The sequence below is a fragment of the Peromyscus maniculatus genome, chromosome 7 (genome assembly GCF_049852395.1).
Source record: "Peromyscus maniculatus bairdii isolate BWxNUB_F1_BW_parent chromosome 7, HU_Pman_BW_mat_3.1, whole genome shotgun sequence".
Taxonomy (NCBI): domain Eukaryota; kingdom Metazoa; phylum Chordata; class Mammalia; order Rodentia; family Cricetidae; genus Peromyscus; species Peromyscus maniculatus.
In genome coordinates this window covers 50226898-50241743 of record NC_134858.1, presented here as the reverse complement: position 1 = coordinate 50241743, position 14846 = coordinate 50226898, and the positions used below count along the sequence as shown (strand labels likewise).

Genomic DNA, 14846 nt, shown 5'->3' with positions numbered 1-14846 from the left:
CAGGCCTCTGTGGAGTTATCCAAAGTGATGTCTCTTGTGTCACTCCAGAGGGTTCTAATGTTCATCATTCAACCCCTTTAATTTAGCACAGCAGAGACACAGCTCTTGCTTAGTATGGTCTCAGTAACAATGAACATCTTCTGGGCTCGAGTTCCTTCTAAGGCTCCAGCATGGAAGAGAGGGGAAGGGGATAAATATAAATGTACTCAGGTGTGAACTTTAAAAAAGCATCCTAGTTTATCTTCAGCTGAAATGAGGGCAATATCTTCAGCTGAAATGAGGGCAAGAGGCAGGAATGTGCTCATAATACAGGAGAGGCTAGTGCTGGGTGAGCCAAACTCTGCCTCAAGCCCCAAGTTTAGTGTATTCTTTTTTGTAGCAGATCCAAACAGAAAATCTTGCTTTTTTTCTCCGATTCTTTCCTCATTTTCATCTATTTTAAAAGATTGGTCCAATTTTCTCTGGTTTTTCCTCCTCTTTCCTTTTTGGGCTTGTGGAATTAGTTTAGGTAGAATACATAGCTGTTAGGATTTCTTTTTGTTGTTATTACTAAAACAGACAACACAAGTTCCTAGGAAAAACTAGGACTTTGTTTTGGTTGACTTATTGGTGATGTTATTTATTGGTCTGTTATGAGTGCACAGTCACTTGTTCTTATCTCTATTATGTTTTGAAGCTTCTTTATCTTGTAGCAGAAAAAGCCTAACTTAAGCAGTTGCCTTTGGGATCATAAATGATTTTCCTTTCAAGTAGCCCATGTATTGTCGTCACAATGCTTGAATGATAAAAAGTATTTATGCCGGTAGCAGAAACAACTATAGTAAGAATGTTTTGCGTTGTTTAATCCACATTCTACTTAATTCAAGAGCACTTGCCACACTTGTCGGAGACCCAGGTTCGGTTCCCAGCTCCCATATCCGGTGGCTCACAGTTGCCTGTAACTCTGATTCCAGGAGATCTGGTGCCTTCTTTCGGCCTCTGCCAGCACTGGCACATAAATGGTACCACAAGCACATGCACATAAACACCCACACAAAATTAAATAAAAAATAACGAAATACCAGACTTGCTAGTCTCTTGAGTGTGTGTCATTTCTCTCCATACCTTCTTTCTACAAAGAATGGTTTAGTGCCTGACACATGCTATCCATAATAAATGCAGACACAGCACAAAAAAAGCCAACAGAAAATACCATTCTTGTACTTTTCATGGAGCTTTTAGTTCACTTGTGGTTATAAAGAGTTAAGTGTGAAGTATTGAAATTGTAGTGCATGAATGTTGTGATTTGTATGCCTGGGTGTGGTAGGCCTGGCAGACATAGGAAATGAATGTGGAGAACACATCAGTGATGGTCCTCACTTGAGCCTGGGGGATCAAGGAGAGATCCCTGAAGAGAGTAACAACTGAGCTACACCAGAAATCTGAAGCAAACAGAGGTGGGGTGGCAATAGTCCTTTTAAACTCTTTTGGTAAGATTGTTTCTTTAGCTGTGTCTTGCAAGAAAAGAGATTTGACTGTTGGCATGCAGTGTATGAATTTTTGCATATCCAGGACTATTCATCATGTTTGGTTCATGGCCATTCTCATGTGAATTGCAAATGATGTAAAATTTTCCAAGTATTAGATATGATTAAGAAGAAACACCTGAATGTTCTAGATATTCATTCACTATCTAATAAAATTGAGTATTTAATATTTATAACCTTAATGTTTCAAATGAAAAAGTAAATAGTAGGTTCTTTCTATCTTTTGATCTTTTTTTCTTGTCTTTTTGTTTGTTTGTTTGTTTGAGACAAGGTTTCTCAGTGTAGTTTTGGTGCCCATCCTGGATCATGCTCTGTAGCCCAGGCTGGCCTCCAATTTACAGAGATCCACCTGGCTCTGTTTCCCGAGTGCTGGAATTAAAGGCGTGCACTACCACCGCCTGGCTTTTTTTTTTTGTTTGTTTTCTTTTGATCTTTTATTTGTAGACTACAGTCTTGAACTAAGTCTGATTCCTTTATAAGAAATTGCCAGGCTACAGTAGAGTGCTTTCCTAGCACGTGAAAGGCTCTGGGTTCATTATTTATTACCGCAAAAATAAAGGTGGGGGTATCCATACAGGAGTTGTTGTGTAGTGGTGTATTTGGTAGGTTGTTCCAGATAGTGTAAGTCCAGTTGGATTTATAGCTTCTACTAAGACTTGTCACAATTTAAACGGGACTTCTCTACAGATGACTTCTGTATGGATGATACCTTAGCCTGTTTGGAGTAAATGGGTCCAATTCATATGTAATTAGCTATTCTTAACTGGTTCTTAATACTAATCAATAGATGGTCAGTGTTTTTGTTTGTTTGTTTGTTTTTGCGTTTTGTGTGTTTGGTTTTGTCTTTTTTTTTTTTTTTTTTTTTTTTTGGTTTTTTTGAGACAGGGTTTCTCTGTGTAGCTTTGCGTCTTTCCTGGAGCTCACTTGGTAGCCCAGGCTGGCCTCGAACTCACAGAGATCCGCCTGCTTCTGCCTCCCAAGTGCTGGGATTAAAGGCGTGCGCCACCAACGCCCGGCTTGGTTTTGTCTTTGAAACACCTGTTTGATGGTGGTTTTATTTTTGAATAAGTTGGATTGTCTTTGTAAATGTCTTAGTGAACTACTGTAATCTCTATAGCTTCTCTAATTAGTATCGAGTTCTGTGGCATCTCTCCAGTCATTTTTGCTCAGCAACTTCTATCTCAAGATTTTCGTCAGCTCTGTAATATACAGAGGACTTTTCACAAGCATCTATGCATCAGAGATGAGTTATGAGGAAGAAAAGATGGGCAGAAACAATTCTTATGTCCTGTGTGTGTGCATGTGTTCATATCTGTGAGTTAGGGCATGTGCATGCTGTAGTGCACCAGTGGATGTCAGAGGACAACCTCAGGTGCCTTAGTCAGGGTTACTATTGCTGTTACAAAGCACCTTGACCAACAGAAACTTGAGGAGGAAAGCGTTTGTTTGGCTTTATACTTCCACATTATAGTCCATCATTGAAAGAAATCTGGGCAGGAACTCAAACTGAGCTAGAGCCTGGAGTCAGGAGCTGATGCAGAAGCCATGGAGGGGTGCTACTTACTGGCTTTCTCCCCGTGGTTTGCTCAGCCTACTTTCTTATAGACCCAGGACTACCAGCCCAGGGATGGCACCACCCACAATGGACTGGACTCTCCCCCATCAGTCACTAATTAAGAAGATGCCCTACAGGTTTGCCTACAGCCCAAACTTACGGAGATATTTTCTCAATCAAGGTTCCCTCCTCACAGATGACGATTGGTTGTGTCAAGTTGACATTAAACTAGCTAGCACATCAGGTGTCAGTCCTTTTTTTCTACCTTGTTTGAAACAGGGTCTCCTTGTTTGGCACACATCTCACCTTAGGAGCATGAAAATTACAGACACAGTATTGTACCTAGCTTTACACATGTTCTGGGAATTCAGTCTCAGACTGAAGTTTCCATAGCAAGTCCTTCATCCACTGAACCATCTACCCAACCCTTCCTTTCCATTTTTTCTTTTAAATACTAATTCATTCTCATTCTCTCTCTCTCTCTCTCTCTCTCTCTCTCTCTCTCTCTCTCTCTCTCTCTCTCTCTCTCTCTCTCTCTCTCTCTCTCCTCCCCCCCCACATGTTGTGTGGAGCCCCTGGAGTCCAGAGGAGATTGTTGGGTCTCCTTTGGAGGTGGAGTTACAGGTAGCTGTGTGAGACACCAGATGTGGGTGCTGGAACCAAACTTAGGAAGTCCTTTGTAAAAGCAAAGACCATTTATCCAGCTCATTTGAACTGTTTTTTATTGGGGCCAGGTATGGCACATTATATAAATCTTAGTAGGTTTTTTTTTTTTTTTTGCTGGATTTAGAGGATTATTTTAAAATATAACAACACTTTCCCTTACATAGTCTAAGTGGTGTGTCTTTGAAACACCTGTTTGATGGTGGTTTTATTTTTGAATAAGTTGGATTGTCTTTGTAAATGTGTGTGTGTGTGTGTGTGTGTGTGTGTGTGTGTGTGTGTGTGTTTGTGTGTGTGAAGAAACTGTTTTACAATTTCCATTCATCTGAACCTCTCTGCTTGCTGGTTAATCTCCTTGTGGCTTGGCAGATACAGAAAAAAGGTCAGGTCAGCTTAATAATATAAATAATGCATGTCTTTCATTGCAAGCCTGTCATCCTTTCACTTTATCTTCTATCTTTGAAATACTTGAAAACAGAACTATTTGGAGAAACTTCAAAGGCAGACTGGAGTTTAGGAAACCGCCTTCTTGACTTCCTTTGCATCTAGGTTTTGCTTGTGCTTTCTACTCTGTCATTTAGTCACTCAGCCTTCATGGGTGACATCACTGGTGACATTGCTTTATGTGAGGGCATTTTATGTTTGTGATACATGCACCCGGTCACTCCTTTGCATCAAATTTCCATTAATATTATTATATTATAATAATGGAATAGTCCATTAGTATTTTTCCTTTTTAGAATGTTAGGTTGTGTCCATGCTTTTGATTCTTGTTTGTTTTTATCAGTATAAGTAATTATTTAATGAGCAACTTTGGTGAAGGCTTGAGTTGTCTCTCTTTTGAAGTCATTTGAAGAGTAATATTAAACTTTAAGACTTAATTTTGTCAGATAGCTGGAACATTGGGGATATGTTTGGGTGCATGATGATCTTTGATATTGAAAACTAATCAGTTAAAGTAGTTTGAGATGGAAGCTGATGTATTTCCAGGGAGGACAAAATACTCTACATGTAGATTAGTAGCAAGATTTTCTAGCTTAAACTTAGATAATATTTCAATTCAATATGGGAGGAGAAATAATTACATGTTTAAAGTTTCTGCAGAGTAGAGTTGTTTTTAACCTTAACTCTGCAGATAAGTGTTAGAGCAATCTCAAAAATCTAGAAATAGCATAGAAAATAGTACTGTGGTTATTTGGGTAACAGGTACAATTCTGTATCTGTCTGAAAGGGAGCTCCTGGCTCTTCACCAAATCCCCAGATGATTTATGAGCAACAACAACAAAAAGATTTTGCCACTTTCAAATAATGTGTGGATTTTTAGTGAAAGGAAATGTGGTCAAGGTATGATGGTGAGAGTTGTGGTTTTTGTACCCCTTTTTTCCTTTTCAACAACCCAGATCTTTTCTGATTATTAGACTTCTGATCTAAGATTAATTTTTTTAGCATTTTCAGTTATGTTTATAATAAATTCTAGACATCTTCCTGTGCTACATTCTCCTGCATAATTCTTTCTAGTTCCAGCAGAAAATTGAGACTTGAGGCATTGAGAATGTTATGCATTCTTAGTACTGATTCCATAAGCAGTAGTAGTCTTCAGTATAGAAGGAAAGGGCAGATTTTATGGAGTACACTCTCCATTAGGTCTATTGCCATGATCTTATAAATTAAAATTTATAAGAGGAAACATCTCTGACATAACTTACTTGAATTTGAAAGTGTCAGTACATGAGAATAGGTACAAAACTTTTGGAGAATGTTTTTAAATGAATTTGTACATGTTTATGTATTACTAGTTTTAAATTATGTCGTAAAAAAATATCCAAGCTGCATTTGTTTACTGAGGAAAGTTTTGTACAAATAGAGACCCTAACTGGGCACCGAGATGGCTAAAGTTGGTCTACACTAGCTTTCCACAGACAATTTAAACTTCAGGGATTTTGTGTAAGGGAATATTTGTTTCTATACCTCTAAATACTACCTCATCTTCTTGGCCACCAGACCAGTCTGCAGATTTGCTCAATTTCTTTTTCTGTGCATTCTAAAAGAGAAAGAGAGGAGGAAAATAAAGAAGTTGAAGTATGGATGTTGCAATAAAATGTGTTCTTTCAGTGGCTCTTTGTGCTGGCTTTTGTTAGATTTCTAAGGTGTACAGTGATGTTGATCTTCTGTTTTATGATGGAACACACACACACACACACACACACACACACACACACACACACACACAGCCTTCCTCAGTGCAGGAGCTCTAATACAGTACATCCTCTTTTCCAAAGTCAAGCTATGCCCTATTATCCTTGGGAGTTCACGCCGCTATGCTATATTCCAATAAAGCACTGCATATAGCAGAGATTGACAAGTTTCCTTAGCAGATCTTTGTCTTCTAGCCTAGATTAAAGCCATGTCTTATAACAGTTGAAGCATTCTTAAGGCTTGGTATACTAGTTCTAACTGAAACAACCTTGTACCCCAGGAGTGTAGTTTTCCAGTTAAAGGACATTCTGATCTGGGTTGTTATTGTTGTTGTTTTGTTTTGTTTTCCCAATCCCCTACATTATTTTAAAATAGTTGTTTAATGTGATCAGTTAACTATATTCACGGCAGGTACCAGTTTTTCGTTAGTTCTTGCTATTGTAATTGTCTCCCCCCCCCCCCCCCCCCCACACACACACACTTCTGACTCCTGTAAGTGCTGGCTAAAGCTTCCTAAGAACTGCAGCATAATAAACTAGTTTCTGATTGATGGAAAAGTATATCATTGAGTCAGTTTCCCCTTTGCCTTTCCCTATTGTGGGAGTCCAGCTCCTACCTTTTGAAGGGTTCTTAGGTGGAGCAGAGAGGGATAAGAAAATATCAGACAGAAAGAGAGACCTAGATGATGAGAAGAAAGAAACACGAGAGCTTCGGGAGGACCTGGGTCAATACCCAACAGGTTTATTTAAAAGGACTTTTTATGATATGCCAAGGGGAGAGGCAAAAGACCTCCTTCTCGAAAAATCAGAGCACACTGTAGAGCCATGTGCAGACTTCCAAACACCTGATAAACATGCCTGTGGCCAAATCATCCATTATGCATCCCTGCTGGGTAAAGCAAGCTTAAGATTCTCTGACCCTGAGTAATTTGGGCTCCCATACCCTATCAGTACACGGGAATTTAAACTCTATCTGGTTCTGCAGAATGATCTCATAAAAACTGATAGTACGAAAGTAGTTGCTCTAGCAAGTGGTGATAATGTGAGCTCCATGAGGTTCTGTGAACCAGGAGACTACTGAATGTTTGTTCACATGCATCCATCACTCCATGTAGTTTTGGATATTGACATAAACTTTGCAACATGAGAAGAAGTATGGGTTTGGGGAAGTTAAGTCTCTGTTAAAACAACAACAACAAATCTTGGCTTTCCTGCAGTCAAAGCTTTGAATTTTAATTTCTTTTACAAGTTGTGGAGCTTAGACATATTACTTAAGCTCTGTGTGGTTTTCACAGTCAACCAAATGATAATGCTTAACTTGCAAGATTATTGTTGAAGATCTAATGAGAGTAAAAAGAAAGCTAGATATGAAATTCATTGGGGCCAGTGATGTATGGTAATCATTGTAATTAGTAAAGGTGAAGCTGGTAGGAGATTCTAAATCAGCATGCATTTGATAGACTGTAATGTTTTCTGGAATGTCTCCTTTTATTATTTTCCATCTCAGAATTGTTCATTAAGTGCTTGATATTTAAAATGTTAGCTCCTACGTTTAGAATAGTCTGCAGAAATATTCTACTGCTTTGGTTGAAATGAAAGATATAGTGAAATTAATGCCATGTGATGTATTTGATATACAGAGAGTATGGCCATATTACAAAAAGAGGGTAGTGCCCTCTTTTGGTTCTTCAGCATTTACTCTATGAATATAGATATTAATAAACTGAAAATTGACTCTGTAGTAGGCAGAGAGTGAAAAAGAATGGACCCTAGCCCTCATAGAGCCTATACTGCTGGAGAACAGACAGACCATAAAGAAATAAGCAGAAAGTAGGACACGGTCGGTCATGAGGGCCTTGAAAGAAATAACCGGTGAAGACAGAATTGAAGTGCACTTTCGATGAAGTATTAGGAAAGCCCCCTCTGAATGAAGGTCTGAAGAACTGTTAAGCTTTCTCTAAAAACAGAATAAGGGTGTGGGGGAGAGGGGGATCTGTGGTTGGTATGCAAAATGAATAGAAATTTTCTTAATAAAAAAAGAAAAGAATGAATAATTTATCCTAGTATTTGAATCATGAATACTTTGGGCAATTAATGCAATTAAATATGTAACCTAATAGTATAATAATGATCCTATAGTTATCTGTATTCCTGCCAGAGGAGATTTTCAGCTACTTTTCATCCAAACACTTCTACCTATTTATGTGTCCTGACTGATGCTAACTTCATGGTAGGTTATGCATATAAGAATCTATAGCCATTCTAGTCCACTACAGGATCCAATTAGCAAGAAGTAGGCTAAAGGTGACACATGACTACAGGAAGAAGATGAGATGCTCTGGGGGCCTAAACAAAGGCTAGAATGTAATTTAGCTTATATTTTTTATTATTTCTTCTGTTGTTTATGAGACAGAATCTCATTATATAGCCCAGACCTCAACCTGCAAAGCAACTTCCCTAGCCTCCCAAGTGCTGTGATCACAGGGGTGCACTGCAATTCCTAGCTTTTTAAAAACTACTGAAAATAACCCATCATCCATTACCATTCCCCTGTTTCTGTGCTAAGTTAGGCTATCGATGGGAACCTTTTTTTTTTCCTCCCCACACTGTGTGCTTTGAAGCTTTGTGGAATTACAAAGAATAATTAGCATGACCTAGCTACTTAGAACTTTGAATTTAATTTTTATTTCAAAGACTAATATAGGATGGTTACAGAAAAAGCAGAAGATATATGTATTAGCAAAAAAGAACATTTAAAAATAAACCTCTAAATCATTTTCCACACATAACATTTTTAAAATATGGATGAGTCTTCATTCTGTGTTGGTTTCTTTTTTTTTTTTTTTCAGTTTTCATAAAGAAAATTTTGCAGTAGCTAATTAATATCTCATGTTTAATTTTATAACGTATTTAATGAATTAATCCTTTAGGGTTGGATTTTGGGATTTTTAACTTTCAAAATTAAAAAATAGCTCTATGTTAAATATCTTTCTTAAGAAATCTTTGAGCATACCCTTAATTATTGCCTTGGGCAAGATTCCCAGAAAAAAAATTCTGGGCATGCTTACTTTAAAACTTTTTAAAGGTGCTGCCAAGTGGCGTACAGGTGAGAAAAATCACATTAGTATAAGTAAGTAACAATCCTAGGTGCCAAATGACTAATGAACAATTTGAGCTGTATTGAATTCAAGGGAAAGATCCATATTAATAGGCCAGTTGAGTACCTATGTACCATTGAAGGGAAGATGATGAAGCAGAGATGAGTCTTAAATGCAAGACATGACAGCTGGGAAGAGATGCCTTATTCCCAATAGAGAGCACTGGTGGGGATGCTGATCCAGTGTGCAGACGGGGTGTCGTGCCCCCCAATCCTTTGTTGTTCTTGAATTTAACACAGATGCTGTTTTTGTTGTAGGAGGTGCAATTTAAATTGTCTGAAAATAATTTAAATGTTGAAGCCAGAAAATCAAAACTGCAGAAAAATAAGTTCAGCTTCTAGAAGATCTCCGAGTTTGGGGTTCAGAGATTTTAGGAAATAAGAAAGATATGTCCCATTTAAAAATCAGTTCATCAGTACATATTAGCATTTAAAACACCACATTCCATTTTTCTCTTTTCTTCATAATTACCAGTAACTAATTGGCTCAGGTGTTTGGTTTAGGTACTGTGAGATGCTTTTGTATTGCTGTTTTCAGTCAAGTCACAGTCATTGGATTTCCCTCTTGCCGTCTATTCATATTACATATCAAATATAATGTTTTACTCTGTACTTAGTTGTATGATTTGATCTTTAGGTACACATTACTAATGAAGTCTCTATGGTTTAGATTATTAAAAGATTAGTATCTCTGAATTTTTTGACTTTGATAATAGGGGACTTTTGGTGCTCCAAGCTAAGCCTTCCATTTACATTTTATGATGTGCTTTGTCAAGTGTACTGTGGCCCTACCTGACTCTTGGCTCAAACATTTGAAGACTGGGGAAAGATGCCAGCACTTTCCATCCTTTGTAGGCGTGCTGATAGGAGGTTAAAATGTGGAACTCAAACCCAGATATTCTGTCCACCCTGAAGGCCACTGCCTAGCTGTCAGTAGCTGTGTGCCGCTTTACCCCCTTCAGTTCTTTGGGGTTCACTTACTTATGGAACTCATATTGTGAATTTCTGTTTTGGAGTAAACTACATTTTCATTTTTCCAGCCTCGGTATCTTCAGGATCTTTTACCATCACTGCTAATGACATTGGTGATGTGTTGCTGTGTTGTTGTGTGAGGTTTTGTTTTGTTTTCCCCTTGTTGATGTGACCAAATACGAGACAGTAAGCAAGGGAAGAATGGTTTGCTTTAGCTTGGAGTTCTTTTAAGGGCACAATCAGTTATGTCTGGGAAGAGATGGCAGCAGAATCATTGGAAGCTGGTCACACTGCATCTGCAGTCAAGAAGCAGAGAGGACTAAATACTGATGCCCGGAAGGTTTTCAGTTTTATTCTGTCCATGACCCCAGCCCATGGAATGTTACAGTTGGGTTTAGCCATCTCACCTAACCCAGTGAGAAACTCCATCATAGATATGCTCAGGTTGTCTCATGGGTGATTCTAGATCTGTCAACTTGACAGTCAGTATTAACTATCACAACTGCTATCTGCTACCTGATAGAACTCTTGGCCATAAGTCATCTTTCTAGGATTTGTAGAAAATAATCTAAGAACCAAGAAATTAATTGAACATGGCCTGTATTAGTCTGCTAACTGATGAGGTCCCAGTCCCTCCTTAGATCCAGTGAGCTCCCACCAAGGACCAGTGCTCAGAGGACAGAGGTCTCTGCCAATGCAGCAGGGTGTGAAACAACTGAGGGCTTCTAGCACACCGTGGCACTGGAAAGAGACCTTCTCTGATGAAACCAGATTGTTGCTTTTCTGATTACTATTTCTTAGAGCTTAAATTGTGGCAGATTATCTATAGAATCCCCATCCTATTACCAGATGATTTGTTATTCATACCACTACTTATTTGCTATAGAAAGTAATCATAAAATGCCTTCCCAAAATTTCAGTTGCTAATTGAACATAGGCGACATTCATATCCAATTTTCTTTGGAAAAAAAAAATCTGAAGCAGCTATTTCCTGCAGAGATTATAATGTGCAGGAGCACATTACACGAGGAAGATACATTAGTAGAGCCTACTAATGAAGCTTTCTGTGCGCCTCTCCCAGGTGCACTCAGTATGCAAGCTGGACAAAACCAGTGTGTCTTTATCATCTAGTCATGGATGACACTATAACCTAGTGGGATTGGCACAGAATTGCCCACACTCCTAAGTGCATTGTGACTAACTATCTTTTAAAAAAGCTTTTACTTTTTTAAAAAACAAGAATTCTCTTTAATTCTTTGCTGGTTGGGTTCTTTTTGAAGTCTTTCTTGTTCTTTGCTTCAGGCACCCTTTCTAAGTTCAGCAGTTTGTGGCTTTGAATAGCCACACTGTATCATCTAGCTTGCCTTTTCCTATTGGTGAAGAAAGTGGCTGAGTCAGAGCATTTGGGAATCTGGGAGGTAATGGGGGAATTATCTATAGTTTTGCTTCCAGCTGGTTATAAATGGATATGCTGATTAGGCATCTTCACTTTTATATCAGGCTATCTTCTAAACAGTAATGGAGTCCATTCAAACTTGAACAATTCGTTCCTTTTTTAATACATCATGTAGTTGGAATATAATGTGATATTTATGTAGCGTTTTTTTGCTCGTTATTATATACAGCCACTGTGAGAATTTTTTGAATGGATATAATTTTTAGGCAGAAAGTTAATGTGTTAAGAACTACTGTATGTTTTTATTTACCTGGTTTCATTTAATTCTCAGAACAATTCTAAGTAAATAATAAAACTTCAGAGTTTGATTGACTACTGTTTCCTCCCGCTCTCCCTTCCCCTCTCTCCCTCCCTAGTCTCCTCCTTCCTTTTCCCTCCTTTTCTCTCCCCTGGTTCATGTAAATTTTAGGAATTTTTTCCTAGTTCCATGTAAATTTGAGAATTGTTTCCACACTTCTGTACAGAATGACATTGACACTTTGATGGAGATCATGTTGACTCTGGGAGTCACTTTGGACATTTTTAACAGTATTGATTCTTCCACTCTTAGGAATGTAGAACAAATTTTCCTTTTTTGTTTCCTTTTTAAAAGCTTTCCATTAGTGTCTCATTGTCAAGCCACTTCGCCTTAGGTGCTATTCTTAGATGTTTTATTTCTTAGAACAACTACAAATAGGATGGGCTTCCTGATTTATATTTCTGGAAACTCACTGTTAGATCGAGTAATGCTGTTGGTTTTTGTACGTTGATTTTACATTCTGTATCTTTCTTGAGTTTACTGATTAGTTCCAATAATTTGTTGGTATTTGGGGGATTTTTCTGTATAAAATATCTAGTATTGTGTTTACTTTCTCTATCACAGTCTTTCTTGGTAGTTAAGGGAATTGCGTTGTTGCTGTATTTTTGATTTCCTGTTATTGTTCGGCATTTGTCAGTTACAGATGTTTGCTTTGTGGTTGCCACAAGGTTTATAAAAATGTCTTTTTACTATATTGAGCTATTTTGAAGTGATTACTGACTTCCTTAGCTCTGTGCTGATCAGTTAGCCTGTAAATAGCTGTTCCACTTGGTGAGTGGGTGGTGGGGAGATTGTCAGCCATTCTTACTCAGCTGCCATCTTGCTCCATGCCCTCCATCGTGTCATCTTGAATTTGATATCTTAAAGTGTTTATGATTTTTTAAAATACATTTATTGATTTACGACTATGCCATGGCCACTTGTGGAAGTCAGAAAGCAATTTTCTTCTACCATGTGAATTTCCAGGATTGAACTCAGGTAGCTTTTCATCTGCCCTGTGTTTTGTCATTATTGAATACACTTAGTGATTTTTTTCCCCCTTCTCAGAAGTTAGTTCTATTTTAATAGCTGGTGTGCAGGATGTATACAGGGTTATCCAACAGCACTTAGTTTCTTAAGACGGCATGTGCACATTAGGTCTGCAGTTTTAAAGGAAGGATGTTGATTTGGTGCTTTTTGACACTTTAGGCTCTTTATCTTAACACAATTCAGCTCATATTAGAAGTAGTACCTGATACCCTTATCTGTATCGATAGCCTGTGTAGCCTGCTACCTTTAAATAGAGATACTTTGATATGTTAAGACAAGGGATATATTATAGTCTGACATACCTAAGGAGTTTCTCAGTGTCTTCAAATTATGAATAGTATATCCAGAGCTCCTTGTCATTGTTATATTGACTGCCATATAGTTCATCCGGTACCCCGTATATGCCTGTTTTGTGATAGGCCCTCTAACCATGCACTAATGGGCAGGTGTACATATGACATAGGTGTCATGGTAGTTTGGTTTCTTTCTGTCTCGTTTAATGTCATTTTACCAACTATCTGTTTTACATTTGGGTTATTCTGTCCCATTTTAAATGTTTTGACTTCATACTGGGTTAATTATTTATAAAGTAAATCATTGGATTTGTTCCCACCAGTGACACCAAGAAGAAGCAAGGAATGAGGAAAAGGAGTAACCCTGAAGTGGACGATGTACTACCAAGAAGTCATCATGGAAAGAAAGCCAAGTGGGAAACGTTAGAGCCTTTGGATACAGGCCTGTCCTTAGCAGAGGATGAAGAGCTGGTGTTACACCTGCTCAAAAGTCAAAACTAAATAAATATTCTCTGTGCCTTCGTGGACTTTGATGGACATCATTATGTAGGCAAGAAGTTGAAAACAGCTTGGGGGCACTTACACTATGTGTCCCATTCTCAGAGGATACATTCTCTAACAGAAATGATCACATCTCTGGGTTTCTTTCTCACAAACTGATTTTGAAACATCAAGAAACATACTCAAAGTAAGGATGTATTGTACACTTTACCATTTTGCAGTATGTGCTCTGTTAGAATTTATCAGTAGGCTCCTATTACCCACCATTGGAAATGCTTATTTTGTTTGTTTTCATAGTGCTGAGGGTTAAACCAAGGCCTTGCACATGGTAGATAAGTGCTCTACTACTGAGCTGTGTACCTAGTCCCTGTTTCTGTGTTTTACAGGCAGGTTCTGGATCCCTTGTTCATACCCATTTTTTATACAATACAGAAATTTTAACGTTATTGTTAAATGGCTAATAATTTTATGTATATTTCATTATCTCCAAAGAAACAGTATAAAGGACCAGCCCTGACAAAGAATGAGTATTTTTTAATTGAGTGCAGAAAAAATAAACATATTTTCTATAATGTAAAGTTCTATTGTTTTCATTATGTCCAGTAATATGAAAGACACTCAAGGATAGATTCATAAAATTAAAACATGTGACAAACTCCTGAAGCAGGGTTTGTATTGTTAATTTAGCCTACTCAAAAGTAACACATTGCATTTATACTTGCAGGTTACTGGCAGTTATTTATAAATTCACTAGACCTCTGAAGACATTCTTCATGTGCTTTTTTTAGCAGGTGTCATGGGTCTCCACCTAGTTCCTGATAGTAAGAAAATGAGACAGCACCTCTGTTTTGATACAAATGCTATCAGTTTTCAAAAAGAAAACATGGAAATATCTGGGCATTGACATGAAATGATTGATTTTAATATAGATTGTCACTCTCGGAAGTCTTTTCTTAACCATCTTCCTATCCCATTCATACCAAGACTAATTTTTGGTAATGGCTGTAAATTCAGTCCTGACTCTTAAGGAAGATGGATTGCACCACAGCTGGGTGTCTCAGCACTTCCAGCTGCTGTCTGTATTTGTCTCAGAACAACTGTGTGTCTGCCTTGTTATTCAGTGACCTCTTGGGTGACCATCTTCCCACAGTCATAGTGACTGCCAGCTTTCCCCGGGCTGCTCCTGTTGATTCCTTCTTTT

At 38.0% G+C, this 14846-nt stretch overlaps 1 protein-coding gene across 1 annotated transcript in view; it reads left to right on the top strand.

Annotated features, from left to right (window-relative positions):
* Positions 1 to 14223, top strand: part of Ddx10 (DEAD-box helicase 10) — a 178584-nt gene extending 164361 nt beyond the window's left edge. Inside the window, exon 18 of the mRNA XM_042280937.2 lies at positions 13468 to 14223. Coding sequence (XP_042136871.2) covers positions 13468 to 13645 — 178 coding nt within the window. The 3' untranslated portion in view covers positions 13646 to 14223. The remainder of the gene's footprint in view (positions 1 to 13467) is intronic.
* Positions 14224 to 14846: the final 623 nt, after the last annotated feature.